The sequence below is a fragment of the Oculina patagonica genome, chromosome 4, assembly GCF_052425735.1.
Source record: "Oculina patagonica isolate OP01 chromosome 4, crgOcupat, whole genome shotgun sequence".
NCBI lineage: Eukaryota > Metazoa > Cnidaria > Anthozoa > Scleractinia > Oculinidae > Oculina > Oculina patagonica.
Genome location: NC_135761.1, coordinates 20,381,279 through 20,397,093, shown reverse-complemented (window position 1 = coordinate 20,397,093; position 15,815 = coordinate 20,381,279). Strand labels below are relative to the sequence as shown.

Sequence of the window (15,815 nt, the reverse complement as noted above, 5' to 3'; positions counted from 1 at the left end):
TTTGTCTAGGTTAGTATATAAGTAACGCGTAAACTGTTACAAATCGATTACCTTGATGATTACCTTCAGTACCTTACTGGATTACCCTTGGCAGTTTGTACTATGAGTTAGTGTGAAGAACCGTCGAAGTTTATCCTACAATAAAGAAGATTTGCTGAGTTCCAAAGAAGTTTCCTTGGTTTTCTGCTGTGTTGTCGTCCACTAAGGCGGAGGAACAAGTTCTCTGTACTTCTGGCATACGTAACGAGTGCCGGCAGCCTAGCCAGTGGCTCTACCGAGTTGTTCCCCCCGTTACGCGTCGAAATATGTTATTTACCGAATCATCCGTCCATTTACCCGTCGAGAATTTCCAAGTACAAGCAAATAAACGCCCGATAGCCATAAAACGTATCGTTACAACGCAATAACAGCCACGCAACAACATATTGTCTTCACCAGAAGTATACGCAACAAACAGTCATGCAACAACACGTTTCCTTGCCACAGGTATTCGCGATAATAATCACACAACAACACGCTTCTTAACCATAGGTATACGCAATAACAGTAATACAACAACGCTTTGCCTTCACCGTTGGTATTCACAAGATAGCCAAGCGGCAATACGTTGCCTTCACTAGTGGAAAATAACATTTCGAACATTTATACAATAACGCTTGCCTTAACCACTAGTGGTATACAAAATAATAGCCACACGACAATAGGTTACCTTCACCAGTGGAATACGCAAGAACAGAACTTTACCTTCACTGGTGGTATACACAATATAATAGCTATGCAACAATACGTTGCCTACACCTGTGGAATACGTAAGAACAGTCATACAATAACGCTTTGCCTTAAAAGATTGCCACACAGAGATTGCCACGCGACAATGTGCTGCCTTTACCAGTGGAAAACGCAATAACAGTCATACAATAAAACTTTGACCTTACTGGTGGTAAACACAATAATTGCCACGGGAAAAGACGTTACCAGTGGTATCCTATAATAGCCACGCAACAATACGTTGCCTTCACTGGTGGAATACGCAATAACAGTCACTTTGCCTTCACTGGTGGTATACACAACAATAGCCACGCGAAAAGACGTTGCCTTCACCAGTGGCATACGCAAAATAAAAGCCACGCAACAAAACGTTGCCTTCACCAGTGGAATACGCAAAATAATAGCCACGCAACAATACGTTGCCTTCACCAGTGGAATACACAAAGTAATAGCCACGCAACAACACGTTGCCTTCAGCAGTGGCATACGCAAAATAATAGCCACGCAACAAAACGTTGCCTTCACCAGTGGAATACGCAAAATAATAGCCACGCAACAATACGTTGCCTTCACCAGTGGAATACACAAAGTAATAGCCACGCAACAACACGTTGCCTTCAGCAGTGGCATACGCAAAATAATAGCCACGCAACAAAACGTTGCCTTCACCAGTGGCATACGCAAAATAAAAGCCACGCAACAAAACGTTGCCTTCACCAGTGGAATACGCAAAATAATAGCCACGCAACAATACGTTGCCTTCACCAGTGGAATACACAAAGTAATAGCCACGCAACAACACGTTGCCTTCAGCAGTGGCATACGCAAAATAATAGCCACGCAACAAAACGTTGCCTTCACCATTGGAATACACAATAACATTCATACAATAACCAGTGGTATCCTATAAACAGCCCCGCAACAATACGTTGCCTTCACTGGTGGTATACACAACAATAGCCACGCGAAAAGACGTTTTTTTCGACAGTGGAACATTATAACATGTACTGTAACAATTAAAAAACGCCACAAGAAACTATAAACATGTCCACGTAACGAGTTGCCTAAAACGGTGGTATACCGTAAAGTAGCCGCTTAACAAAAAAAGTTGTCTAAACCGGTGGTAAACACAGGCAAAGAAAATCCTGAAATAATTGCTATGGAACACTTAAGCGACAATAAACTACAACATGAAAACCCGACCCAAAACGTGCAAATAAAAAAAGCGTAACATAAGACCTGCAAAGGGAGGCGAAAAACGCCCTAACAGTGCTAAAATAAAGACAAAAAAGCCCTAATTGCGAGAGCTAAACTGAAAAACAAAGGCCTAGAGACATGCAAAAAAGGGCGCGAATAAAAATGCACAACGTAAAACCCGCAAAGGGTGTCGAAAAACACCCTAACAAGGCTAGCAAAATAAAAAAAGAAAGCCTTAATTGCGGGAGCCAAGACTAAAAAATAAAAGCCTAGAGATATGTAAAAATTGCGCGAACGAAAAATGCATAACATAAGACCCGCAAAGGGTGACGAAAAAACACCCTAACACAGCTAGCAAAATAAAAACAAGAAAGCCTAAATTGCGTGAGCTAAAAATAAAACAAAGGCCTAGAGATATGCAAAAACACAAATAAGCAATGCTAAAAAGCGCGCAAAGCAGACAGAAGAGAAAATAACAAGCACGTGCAAAAGAACAAATGGCGGGCAACTAGCAAAATACGGAGAACTATGCGGCGACAAAAGAGCAACACTAAACAACCCAGACAGAATATATACAAACCGAAAACAAATGCAGGCGCGTAAGCCACAAGCAGCGGATAAAACCCGACAAGACACGTAAAACAAGGCTAAAGATGTTACTAGAAAATTACCCGTTCCCCGGCTCCAACAGCCAGAGCCGCGTGCAAAGTCGGTGCCTGCGGCAGAAAAGGTTGCGGTTCGATAGCTGGCGGTTCAACGGCTGACAGAGGTTCAAGAGCAGCAAGTTCCACGTCCGCAACGGCGACAGGAGCAGGCGGAGGAGGAAGACCTTGTTCTGCCATAAACGCTGGTGGCGGTTGACTGTGGGCTATAAAGCGAAAGTTGGCCGTCGTGCCGGAGTACCGTTAAAATGACCACGTTTCAAGCGAAATGACGACAGGATTTATACCCTTAGACCGCAAAGCATCAACACTGCAACAAGCATGCGCCAAAACGAAGGAATTCGAGCATATAATTAAAACTTCTGCTATGAGCTAATTAATTATGCAGTGAGAATAGCATTTTCCGGTTGACTGCACGGAATGCAAAACAAAATTTGCATATGGTAGTGCGTCTTGTATGGGAATCTTCACAGTACATTTTAATAATGCACTGTGGCAGGTTTGCTGAACAAATAACTCAATATTTTTGCTAATAAAAAAGCATTCCGAGCACTGATAAACCGCCATGACCGACATCGTGGCCACAACAACAGGGACCTTTCAAAAGGCACACAAGCAACGAAAACGTCGCCAAACAAAAAGTTTAAGGAACAATACAATGGCGTATCCTGCACGCGCGTTATAAATATTTGTACATTTCTTTGCTGTCGTCTGCAAAACTGAAAACGAAAAACAACCAAGTTAACCACGAGGCCTTAATTTTTTTATGGAGTTTTAAGAACGCTTTCTAAACACATGTAGCTGCTTTCAGCTGCCGAACTCGCTAAATTCTCGGCCAAAGGAACTCGGGCTGAGTGTAAAATGGCGGTTTTCCCAAAAAATCCAGATAAGAGGACAGCCTCGGAAGGAAGACCCAAATTTTCGAAAACAATTTCCCGGAAATTTCAGTTCCATTAGATTTTGCTCCTGGAATTTCGGGGATTTTCGGTTGAATGGTTCGCATTTCGGAAAGTCAACACTTTGCGGATTTTCTGGAACTTTTCCAGGAAATTTCTGTACCATTCGCTCTTGTCCCGAAATTTCCGGAATTTTTGGTCGAATGGAAAGCGCCCAGTTACTTAGGCCCCGTCCACACTGACCCGGGTACATTTGAAAACGGAGAAATTTAAAAACGCCGGGTAAAATGTTTTCCGTCCACATGAACCCGGGTAAATTTGAAAACGACACACTTTATTGGTGAGCGTTTTTAAAAAGTTCCGTTTTCGGTGACCGAAAACGCCGTTTCAGTGTGGACGGTTGGCCTGACCGGAGAAAAAAAAATCGTTTTCAAATTTACCAGGGTCAGTGTGAACGGGGCTTCAGTGATTATTGTAAAGTGACACCTTCGTAAACATCTGTAATCTGTAAACTGTAATCAAAGGCGTTTTTTTATTTTTTATTTTTTGGTATTTTACCAAATAGTTTTACCAACGGTTACATGCTTTTTCACCCTTTGTACTGGCTTGAACTTTTGTCACATAGCACGGGTAAGCATTTCTAATAGCGAGCTGAAAATATACATTTACGTATTGTGGAGAATACATAGACCCTGTTTTTGCACAAAGTGGATACTACGTGCTCCATCAAGGAAGTGAAGTACCGTAAAATTCCGGTTTTAAGCCCCTCCGCTTATAAGACCCCCCGGATATAAGCCCCCCTCTGCCAGTTGACAGTACTGAACAGGGCTAAATGTTGCTTTAATATGCGTTTTTAACTTTAAAACGTATTTTGATCAACACTCCCGTAGCTCGTTCCTTGCGAAGTTGTATAAGCCCAGGGCTTATAACCGGAATTTTACGGTATGCGCCGCTAAATGGGTTCGAATCGGATTAACTAGACTTAATTAGCTGATGCATCTTTCTTCGTTAAAAGAATTATTTGATAGCGCAGTGTTACCATTTTCATTCAGTGTTCTATAGGCCAGTAAATTAGAGGGAACTCAGTGCGAAAATACGCGAGCGTGTGACAGATAACAGCAGATCACTTTTTTCTGCTAAAAGCTCTGAAATTTAGCCCCAATCTCCCAACTAACCATTTATCACTGTCACATTTCGTTTGCTAGGAAAAGAATTAGCAATTTCTCGAGTTTTACCTTTGCAGTTAAGTTACTGCAGTATAATTCTCTCAGCTGTTGTGAACAATCTATTTAAACCCATGTCTGAAGAGTATCGCGCGGCAAACAGCAAAGAACGGGTAACAAAGTTGTAGTATCAATTATTCGTGAACTCTACGACCCGCAATGATCAATAAAACAAGTTACCATTTATCTCTCTTTTAATTGTAGCTTGAAAAATCTTCTAAATTTATTTACTTCACAATTGACGGTTTATACAACTGTCCACCCAGATAACATTTACCCCTCTCCTCACCTAAACACGTGCGCGTACACCCACTGGCATCAGCCCAGATGCTGTGATAAAAAAAATGTGACCCCGGTACTGAAGATAATAATACACTTCCTGTGATACCAGGTGATACTGAATATCCACAACACCAACAGAAGGTGCTGCTGTTTTTACTACAAATCGGTTAAGATTCGTGTCACACGTCAGCGAAAATAGGAAAATCACTTTACCCTTCTCCTTCCAAAACACGTGCACCCACCGTTATCAGCCCAGATGCTGTTGTCAATCTGTGTGGTAAATAAATGTGACCTCAGTAAGAAAATAATATACTTCCTGTGATACTGAGTCGTCATAACGAGCACAGACAAATGCTTCAATTTTTTTTTACCGTATCGGTTAACATTAAGATTCGTGTTACATTTGCGAGTCGCAGTGAAAATCGGACCATCAAGTTTACATCGGCCATTAACTCACAGTGGACTTATCTGTAAGCAACTCAAAAGGTGAACAAAACGCCGTTTTCATCAATTTGACATCGCAAGATCGCAGTGACAATTGCGACGATGAAACACCAAGATAAAGAAAAGAAGCAGATGAACAGAAGGCAAACACTGCACCGCTTGTCTTGCGCATCAGGCTTGCTGTTGTCTGTTGTGTGTTGTATCGCGCTAATTCACGTGGAACTCAGAATACAAGAACATCATCGACTGATATCACACTCAGTAACATTCTGTGATAAGATGGAGACAAAACTCCTGCGAAAGGTACAACAACAATACGAAAGATGGCATATTATGACTACAGGCCGCCATTGGCAAGCCTCCAAAGGTACGTATATTTAGTTACGTTACTGAGATTTTCAAGAGCATAGGTTCTTGTGTAATTTGTCAGTTATTCTGGCGCGCCTTCTGTCCAAGCAGGAACATGCTTTTTGTGGAATGGTTTTCCTAACACGAATAGTTACAATTTTAAGGTGGCTTAATACAGTTTTGAGGGGGTAAGTGAGCCCAACTTTTAACTGTCTTTAAAAATATTTAGGAATGATCTTTCTTTCTCTTATTATTTTTTCTTAAAGCGTATAGCCATCATATGCGACATTTGACAAATAAAAATGCTAATAAACAATCAATAAAGAGTCAAAATGAATGGCCGAGTGCTTAGGAGGGGACTGGGCACTAGTTGTTTTAACAGCGTTTTTCTCAAAATCTACCCGTATGACCCCACCTCAAAATTTCAGAAATTACAAATTGGCTTTGATTAAACATTCATGCAAAATAAAAAAAAATTCTGTAAGACAGAATTTGAGCTATTTTTTAAAGGGGCAAAAATATCACATTTTTCTATTTTGCGAAAAATCTGTCTTACAGATTTTTATTTTATCCTGCATGAATGTTAAATCAAAGCCAATTTGTAATTTCTGAAATTTTGAGGTGGGATCATACGGGTAGATTTTGAGAAAAACGCTGTTAAAACAACTAGTGCCCAGTCCCCTCCTAAGCACTCGGCCATTCATTTTGGCTCTTTATTGATTGTTTATTAGCATTTTTATTGGTCAAATGTCGCATATGATGGCTATACGCTTTAAGAAACAGTAATAAGAGAAAGAAAGAACATTCCTGAATATTTTTAAAGAGAGTTAAAAGTTGGGCTCACTTACCCCCTCAAAACTGTATTTAGCCACCTTAAAAGAGTACGATGATGTGACCCTATCCGGGGGGGGGGGGACTCGCATATGAAAGTGACAGGGATGCTCGTCGTCTCGCTTAGGGGTGTAAATTTCGGATTTTAGTCTCGCATAGGGTGTTCCAGGCAAAACGCCAATATTTTTAGCCATAATGGTCTCGTTTAGGGCTAAACAGGAAGAACTATACAAATATGTATTCTATTCTTAGTTTTTTGGTATCTTTTAGGGGTCAAGAATAGCTTTAGCCACACCCAGATTGGTCTCTTTTAGGGTTTTTTTCAAAATTTCCGACGAGCATCCCCGTCCCTTTGATATGCGAGTCCCCCAGGGGGCCCCTATTCTCCCAGAGGAGAGCTAGGATCGAAGTCAGTTAGTCACATTGACAAATCAAAGCGGAAATACGTCGCATCATACCAACTGCTCAACGTCAAAGAAGGGTTGAAAGAGTGTACGATAATAATATAAACTAACTATAATTTTGCAGGTGAACAGGAGACCATCTCAAGACAGAAACGCTCTTCGCCCGATGATTCACAACAGAAATCAACCCTAACCGCTTCTGAAGTACAAGTACTGATCAAACAAGAACTTGGTCTGCTGCAAAACCAACTCTGTGCTAAAGATCACACGCTCTGCCGCACAGGACCAAAAGGTAACACGGGACGACGAGGAAAACCAGGAACCCGAGGGAGACCAGGTCCCCCAGGAAGACCCGGGTCAGACGGACCTCCTGGTAAACATGGACCAATAGGATCTCTAGGACCGATGGGCATAAAGGGGGATGTCGGAGTGCCTGGCGATCCCGGTCCCGTGGGACCTAGAGGCCCGCCAGGTATGAAAGGTAACAAGGGCGAGCCAGGCCAGTCCATCTCGGCTCCATCTCTGCTACAGCGTCCTGTTGGAATGACAGTCAACGAAAGTCAGACAGCCATCTTAAAATGTACAACGGATGGAAATCCAACGCCGAAAGTTACGTGGTCAAGGGACAATTTACGGCTGCCTGTAGGTCGTCACGTGGTAGAGTCCAGTGGTGCTCTGATTGTGAAGGACGTTAGACCTGGAGACGAAGGAGATTACAGCTGCAAAGCTGAAAATTTGCTGGGACAAGTGAACGCCTCGGCGAAATTAACTGTCCAGTGTAAGTTTCCATATAACTTAGATATTTAGTGGCGAGTAGTTGCGGTTGATGCTTGAAAAGAAGCCGTTTGTAAACATAGGTCTTTTTGGTGTAAAGGTCCTTGTTTTAGCCGATGCAAAATATGAAAAGAAAACGCAACTGCAGAAGCACTTATTGTATCCAAACTATGAAGTCGTATTTAGACTATTTAATAGAGAAACTTTTCTTATCAGGGGTTGCTTCATCCCATGAAATTTAAATCGGAACGAGCCTGCACATGTCAGGCTACAATTTAACCAGCATTACAGTTGATTTCCGTTTACTTTGGCCGCCCGCTTTGCGAAGTTCGTTGGCAATTACGTTTCGAGTTTGCGAATCAAATTGCGAACTTCGATACAAAGTTCCCAACCTCGACCCGAATAACCTTCGCAAGTTTCCTAGTTGAGGAGAAACAAGACATGCTGCTCGGAAGTCATGGCGATCTGAACTCAATAATTTTAAAGGAAGCAAGGTTGTGGTGGGAATATCCCAGCGACACTCTTGCAGCTCAAGTTGAAAAATACTTGTTTGAACAAATATACCGACGTCAATAAAAAACTTACAACATGTCTAGTTCTTCTTCAACTACCAAACTTGGGAAGTTCAGTCGGGCCGAAGTTGGGAACTTTGTATCGAAGTTCGCAACTTGATTCGCGAACTCGCAATGTAATTGGCAACTTCGTAACGAAGTTTCCAAATTCCCAACAAACTTCGCAAAGCGAGTGGCCAAAGAAAACTGAAATCAACTGAAAAGATCTATATAAAATTGTTATTGATAATAAAGGAACAATTCGATAAAATTTCATTTAAAAATTGCATTCGCCATTGTTTGACCCCTGAAGATATATATTTATCTTGTTTTTCGATAGTCGCTCCTAAACTATCATTGTCATCCAACCGATTGATTGCTGAGGAGAAACAAAACATCCGCATTGCCTGCAGTGTTACTGGTCAGCCGCTTCCCAGTATCACGTGGTCAAAGGCAGTAGGTAGTTTGCCTGAAGACAGAAATAAAGTGGTGAATGGAGCGCTGACAATCTACAGTGTGACAAGAGTAGACGGTGGAATATACGTTTGTAAAGCTACGAATATTCTGGGATCAGCAACTGACACTGCTCAACTGATGGTATTTCCTCCTCTGCGTTTTAAAGTCCGTCCTCCTCAAGAGGTGACTCCTGTGATTAGTTCAAACCTCCACCTGCCCTGTGTTGCCGAGAGTGACCTGAGAACTACAATCACTTGGACAAAGGATGGCAAGTCTTCACTTCCTGTAGAGTCCAATGTTCTACAAAATCAAACACTGCTGATTCAGAACATCAAGAAATCACACGAAGGATATTACACCTGTAAAGCAACTAATGCTCTGTCAACAATAGAAGCTAAAGTAAAAATCAATTCTCCAGTTATTGCGACTTCTTGTTCTGTGATCAGAAAATTCGTCACCAGTGTAAGCGGAAATTACGTCATTGATCCGGATGGCGCAGGAGGCCTGGCACCATTTACAGTTTATTGTGACATGAGTGACAAGAATGGAGTCGGCGTGACAGTAATAAGTCATGACAGTGAGACCAGAACGCACGTGAACGGATGTGACTCCGCGGGTTGTTATTCACGTGACATTCACTATACAGGAGCAAGCCTGTCTCAGCTGGCAAGTCTTACCAGGGTCTCCTTACACTGTGAACAGTTTATTAAGTACGAGTGTTATAATTCAGTGATGTTTCGATGGGGACAGGCCTGGTGGGTGTCACGTGACACTACTAAGATGACGTACTGGGGCGGAGCATCGCCTGGCAGTGGTAAGTGCGCATGCGGGATGACCAACTCATGTGCAGACTCCAGTTATGGTTGTAACTGTGATAAGAATGACGGTGAATGGCGCGAAGACAGCGGTCTGCTCACTGACAAGACACATCTTCCAGTTAAACAGCTTAGGTTTGGAGATATATACGGTCACGAGCAAGGTTATCATACCGTTGGAAAACTTAAGTGCTATGGCGTAGCATAAATATTCAAATATCGTTTCAGTACTCACAATAAAAGCAAAAAATACATAGACATTTTTGTTACCAAAAGAAGGTGATGGTTAACTCAATATTTGAAATAGTCATCATTTCCTTATTACAACTTTAAACGTAGCCTTGTAAAAAACGGAAAATTCATAACAAAAACAGCAACACCATTGCCCTCAAAAACGGTTTCTAGAAGCATTAAGGAAGCGAGAATAAGAATCATTGAACTGTTTGTTTAAGGGGGGAGCCTAGTCTCTTGGTACTTGTGCCACTTAGTGCGTACAATTGCAAATGAATAAATAAAGTAAAAACGTTTCTTTTCCTTGATCTCATCGACCATAGCTCTCGACCAATAAGCGCATGAGAATTCCCTCAGTTGTTGTTAAAAAATCTGGCTCTTAATCACGCCCCCCCCTTTATTGTCAAAAAGTGTGTATAAGAGATCGAAAGTTCAAGTAAACTATTGCCAGACAAGTATTGCGTAGCATAAAGATAAGGACGGGCTACAAAGTTATTATTCCAATAAGTAAATACCTGTGAAATCTACAGCCCGCTATGATCAATGAAACAAGAAATCTTCTTATCTCATTTACTTGGCATTGACGTTACATACAACTGCCCAGCCGACTAGATAATACTTACCCCACCCCCCGCCCACCCTAAACGCCTTCACCCACCGGAATTAGCCTACATACAGTGGTAAATGAACGTGACCTCAGTAAGAAAGTAATATACTTCCTGTCGTGAATCACTACAACAAGCACGAACACATCCTTCTATTTTAACCACAAATTGGTCAACATTAAGATTCGTGTTAAATTCACTCGTCAGTGAAAATCGGTCGATCAGTTTTATATCGTTCTTTGACCGATCGATTCAACCAAGATTCAACTCAGTGACTGCGCTGATCTGTACGCAGCTCAAACGGTACAGAAATCGCCGTTTACATCCATTCAATTTGTGACGATGAAACAACAAGATAAAGAGAAGAAGCAGAGAAGAGAAACACTGCACCGCTTGTGTTCAGCGTCAGGCTTGCTGTTGTCTGTTGTGTGCTGTATCGCGCTAGTTCACGTGGAACTCAGAATACAAGAACATCATCGACTGATATCACACTCAGTAACATTCTGTGATAAGATGGAGACAAAACTCCTTCGAAAAGTACAACAAAATTACGAAAGGAGGCAAGTTATGGATACTAGTCGCCATTGGCAAGCGACAAAGGGTATGTTTTGTTTCGTTTATGAATATTACGACAGTATCATTTCTTGTGTAATTTGTCAGTTATTTTGGGGCGCCTTCTCTGGCTCCACGCAGGAAAGTGCCTTTAGAGGATTTTTCTTCTCCTCTAAACAGCTAGGAAGCAAAGAGGCTAATGGTACGATGCATGAGACTCAGTTAAATGAAAGTGGAAAACGTTACCGCTAGGTTGCTTTATACAAACCGTTTAATGTCAAAGAATGATTCACAGTGAACGATGTGTAAATAAATATGGCTAACTGACCTAGCGTGAGGTCAAGATGGCTGGATATTGGCCAAATGCTTTTTTGTGTTTTATGGTCTGACGCGAAGTCGAAGTCAATAAAAGCAGAAAAAGGAACGAGGCCAACATAAAGCCATCTTGACCAACAAGCTTGGTCAATAAAGGATTTATTATATGGCCAAAAAACAAAATTTTTTGGTGGGACGGACCCGGGAAATCCCGAACGGGCAATACGGGCACTTATTACACGACTAAGGCGGTCCGAGGGCCAATAACTAAATCAGCCAATCAGATTACTTTATTTCCGGTCCCGCGAGGGCCGATATTTTCCAAGTATCGGACCGGGTTTTGTCCCGGATGATCCCGCGCTAATTCCCGCGCGATTTAGCACAAGATTTTTGCTAGATTTTTTTGCAAGAGTTTTTCGAAGTTTTCATTGCTTTGAAAATGAAATGAACTAACCACAGAAATAATTATAACTCTTTTAGCGTGCGAAAAAGTTTTGCCGCACATTTTTTTTCCACAACATCTACCGGGTAGCAATTCTCACTACCCAAAGTTTCCAGTCGTGTAATAAATCTCTTATTAACCAAGCTTGCTCGGGACCGTACTGGGCGTTTATTGGCCCTCGGTCTTTTTGTACGGACCTCGCTGCGCTCGATCCGTACTGTCAAGACCTCGGGCCAATATTCGCCCAGTACGGCCCTCGCGCGTGGTTAATAAGATATATTTCTTGCACGTGGATTCAGCCATATTATAAACGCTTTAAATTTCCAGGTAAAGAGGAGACCATCACAAGACAAAAACGCTCTTCACCCGATGATTCACAAAAGAAATCAACCCTAACGGCCTCTGAAGTTCGACTGCTGATTCAACACGAATTTGGTCTGCTGCAAAACCAAGTCTGTGCTAAAGATCACACGCTCTGCCGCCCAGGACCAAAAGGTAACACGGGAAGACGAGGAAGACCGGGACCTAGAGGGAGACCAGGTCCTCCAGGGAGACCCGGGTCAAACGGACCTCCCGGTAAACATGGACCAATAGGTCCTCGAGGACCGATGGGCATAAAGGGGGATGTCGGAGTGGCGGGAGAGCCCGGTCCCATGGGACTTAGAGGCCCGCCGGGTATAAAAGGCGACAGGGGTGAACCGGGCAGGTCCATCTCGGCTCCATCTCTGCTGCAGCGTCCTGTTGGAACAACAGTCAATGAAAGTCAGACGGGCATCTTAAAATGTACAGCGGATGGTAATCCAACTCCAAAAGTCACGTGGTCGAAAATCAATTCATCACTTCCTGTGGGTCGTCACGTGGTAGAAGCCAGTGGCGCTTTGATTGTCAAGGACGTTAGACCTGGAGACGACGGAGTTTACAGCTGCAAAGCTGAAAATTTGCTGGGACAAGTGAACGCCTCGGCGAAATTAACTGTACAGTGTAAGTTGTGTAATAATTGAGATATTTAGTAACTGTGGTTGATGCTGAAAAACAGACCTATCGTACGTATCGTTAAGATGTTTTTTGTTTTGCTATAAAGGTCAGTCGAGGGTCTTGTTAGAGCTGGTGCGAAACATCGCAAAAAGAAATTGCACAAGCACTTGATAAATAATCCAAAATATTAATTAAGTCGTTTTACAGAAAGATATTTTTCTTTTCGGAAGAGGGTTTTTTTTTAATCAAAACGAACCTGCTCAAGATAGGCTACAATTTAACGAGTATAATGAGATTAATGAGATAGAATTTAAAAGGAAAATAACATTTATAAAATCTTTCCTAATAACCTATGCATGTGTTAGAATAAAACCTTATTTAGTAAAGTGCATTCGCCAGCTGTTTTCTCAAAGAATAAAATTATTTTTTTTTTTCTCAACAGTCGCTCCTACACTTCTATTATCATCCAATCGAGTGATTGCCGAAGAAAAACAAAACGTTACCATCGCCTGCACTGCTGCTGGTCAGCCGCTTCCCAGGATCACGTGGTCCAGAGCAGGGGGTAAAAATGAAGACAGATCAGAAGTGATGAATGGAACCCTGACAATCAACAGTGTGGCAAGAAAGGATGGTGGACTATACATTTGTAAAGCAGAGAATATTCTGGGATCAGTAACAGACACTGCTCAACTGGTAATATTTTCTCGTCTGCATTTTAAAGTCCGTCCTCCTCAAGAGGTGACTCCTGTGTTTGGACATGCAATTCGCTTACCGTGTGTGGCCGAGAGCGACCTGAGACCCACAGTAATTTGGTCAAAGGATGGCAAGACTTCACTTCCTGTAGAGTCCAAAGTTCTACAGAATGGAACGGTGCTTATTCAGAACATCAAGAAATCACACGAGGGATCTTACACCTGTAAAGCAACTAATGCTCTGTCAACAATAGAAGCCAAAGTCAAAATCAATTCTCCAGTTATTGCGACTTCTTGTTCTGTGATCAGAAAATACACCACCAGTGTAAGCGAAACTTGCGTCATTGATCCAGATGGCGCAGGAGGCCTAGCACCATTTTCAGTTTACTGTGACATGAATGACAAGAGTGGAGTTGGCGTGACAGTAATAAGTCACGACAGTGAGAGCAGAACACACGTGCGGGGATGTGAATCTCAAGGTTGTTACTCACGTGACATTCACTACACAGGAGCAAGCCTGTCTCAGTTGGCAAGTCTCACCGGAGTCTCCTCACACTGTGAACAGTTTATTAAGTACGAGTGCTTTGATTCAACGTTACAATATGCCTGGTGGGTGTCACGTGATTCTACTAAGATGAATTACTGGGGCGGAGCATCACCTGGCAGTGGTAAGTGCGCATGCGGGATGACCAACTCATGTGCAAACCCCAGTTATCCGGCTTGTAACTGTGATGCAAATGACGGTGTATGGCGTGAGGACAGCGGTCTGCTCACTGACAAGACACATCTTCCAGTTAAACAGCTCAGGTTTGGCGATACAGGGGATAGTGGCGAGCAAGGTTACCATACCCTGGGAAAACTTAAATGCTATGGCATAGCATAAACATTCGAGTATCCTTTTGATACTCTCAAAATAGCTGACATCACCACCAAACTTAGTATTTGCAATGATCACAATCAGTTTTGTTTGAAATGTAAATGTGACTTTGCAATTACCTGAAGATAATGATAAGCAAAGCAAGACAATAATAAACATAGTTCATAAAAGCATGGAAGCAAGCGGGGATAATAATGGTGCCTGATAATTAGAGCGAAAAAGGTAGAAACTCTGTGCCACATAGTAAAAAAATGTGCAATTTATAACAGCTTCGTAAACAATCACAGTGTACCTCAGTTATTGTTTTATCATGAAGCAGAGGAAAGGCATATCTTAATAAACGTTAACCTCGTCAGTACAACTTTATGCTTTGTTGGAAACGAACATGCCAACCTGTTTTAGTTTTGTCTTGTTATCGTTTTGCTCAATATCGCTTGGTAAAGAATTGCTTTGTAAAACTGGAATCTGTAGCGCCATGTCTGAAACTATCTTTTTTATACCGATCAGCAATTAGTTGGAACCTTTTCGTGAACTTACTTCCCTTTAGCATTATATTTCTACAAAAACACGAAATTAAAGTCCTTTTTTCGAGATTATGTAATCGCAGAAAATAAGCATTACGAAATAAAGAACTAAAATACATATGGGGCGCTTTTTCTTCTACAGTTTCAGTTTAATTTAATAGCAGTACGGTGTTATGTGAAGTACGCTTTTGTACTCTTTTGCGCATGGTTGGGCATGGGTGGATTGGTGAGCTAAACAAAATACATCAACGGACACGATCTGCCATGGCAACCTCACTACAATGAGGCTCACTTACGAAACGGCATTTTTATTATTATTTTTATTTTTTTATTTCTTTGTTTTTTTATCAGGGAATCTATCGATAATAGTTTTAATTGTAAAGCTGATGGAGTTACCTTGTTAAAGTGCCTATGAAGTAAAAACTAATTGCAATGTGAAGTGACACCTTCGAAAAAACTGGTGTATAGAGTACGTTCATGACGGCCATATTGGAGGAGTGAAACAATAGATAGATTTTCCTTTGGGAAAAAAATTCATTTTTATGCAAATATCTTTTATTGTGTCACTTCTCCAACATGGCCGCCACAAACACACTTTATACAATCACAATCCTGCATTTTTGGTGTTTTACCAAGTATATTTAGAGTACTTTCGTGGCTGGTCTGACACGCATGTTTCGTCTCCGCCAAGAGACTCATCAGAGACCTTTCGGTGAAGCTAACTCGTTGAACATCGCGTTCGAAGTCCCGCTAGCGTCGAAATGATGGTGCAATCTGGCCTTACATCGCGTAAGCATTCCCAATTGCGTAACGTGTAAATTGTTAATGAATACTTTCGTGGCTGGTCTGACACGCATGTTTCGTCTCCGCCAAGAGACTTATCAGAGACCTTTCGGTGAAGCTAACTCGTCGAACATCGCGTTCGAAGTCCCGCTAGTCCAATGCATTTTA

The 15,815-nt window shown here is 41.9% G+C and overlaps 2 protein-coding genes across 2 annotated transcripts; both read left to right on the top strand.

Moving 5' to 3' along the window:
* The first annotated feature begins 5,489 nt into the window (after window positions 1–5,489).
* LOC144651690 (uncharacterized) lies at window positions 5,490–10,205 on the top strand. Its single transcript, XM_078511637.1, has 3 exons — window positions 5,490–5,839; window positions 7,180–7,833; window positions 8,721–10,205. Exons 1-3 carry the CDS (start codon window positions 5,575–5,577, stop codon window positions 9,857–9,859), a joined length of 2,058 nt encoding a protein of 685 aa, XP_078367763.1. The 5' UTR covers window positions 5,490–5,574; the 3' UTR covers window positions 9,860–10,205.
* Window positions 10,206–10,583: 378 nt separating this feature from the next.
* Window positions 10,584–15,071, top strand: LOC144651695 (uncharacterized). Its single transcript, XM_078511643.1, has 3 exons — window positions 10,584–11,088; window positions 12,124–12,777; window positions 13,214–15,071. Exons 1-3 carry the CDS (start codon window positions 10,830–10,832, stop codon window positions 14,344–14,346), a joined length of 2,046 nt encoding a protein of 681 aa, XP_078367769.1. The 5' UTR covers window positions 10,584–10,829; the 3' UTR covers window positions 14,347–15,071.
* The last annotated feature ends 744 nt before the right edge of the window (window positions 15,072–15,815 follow it).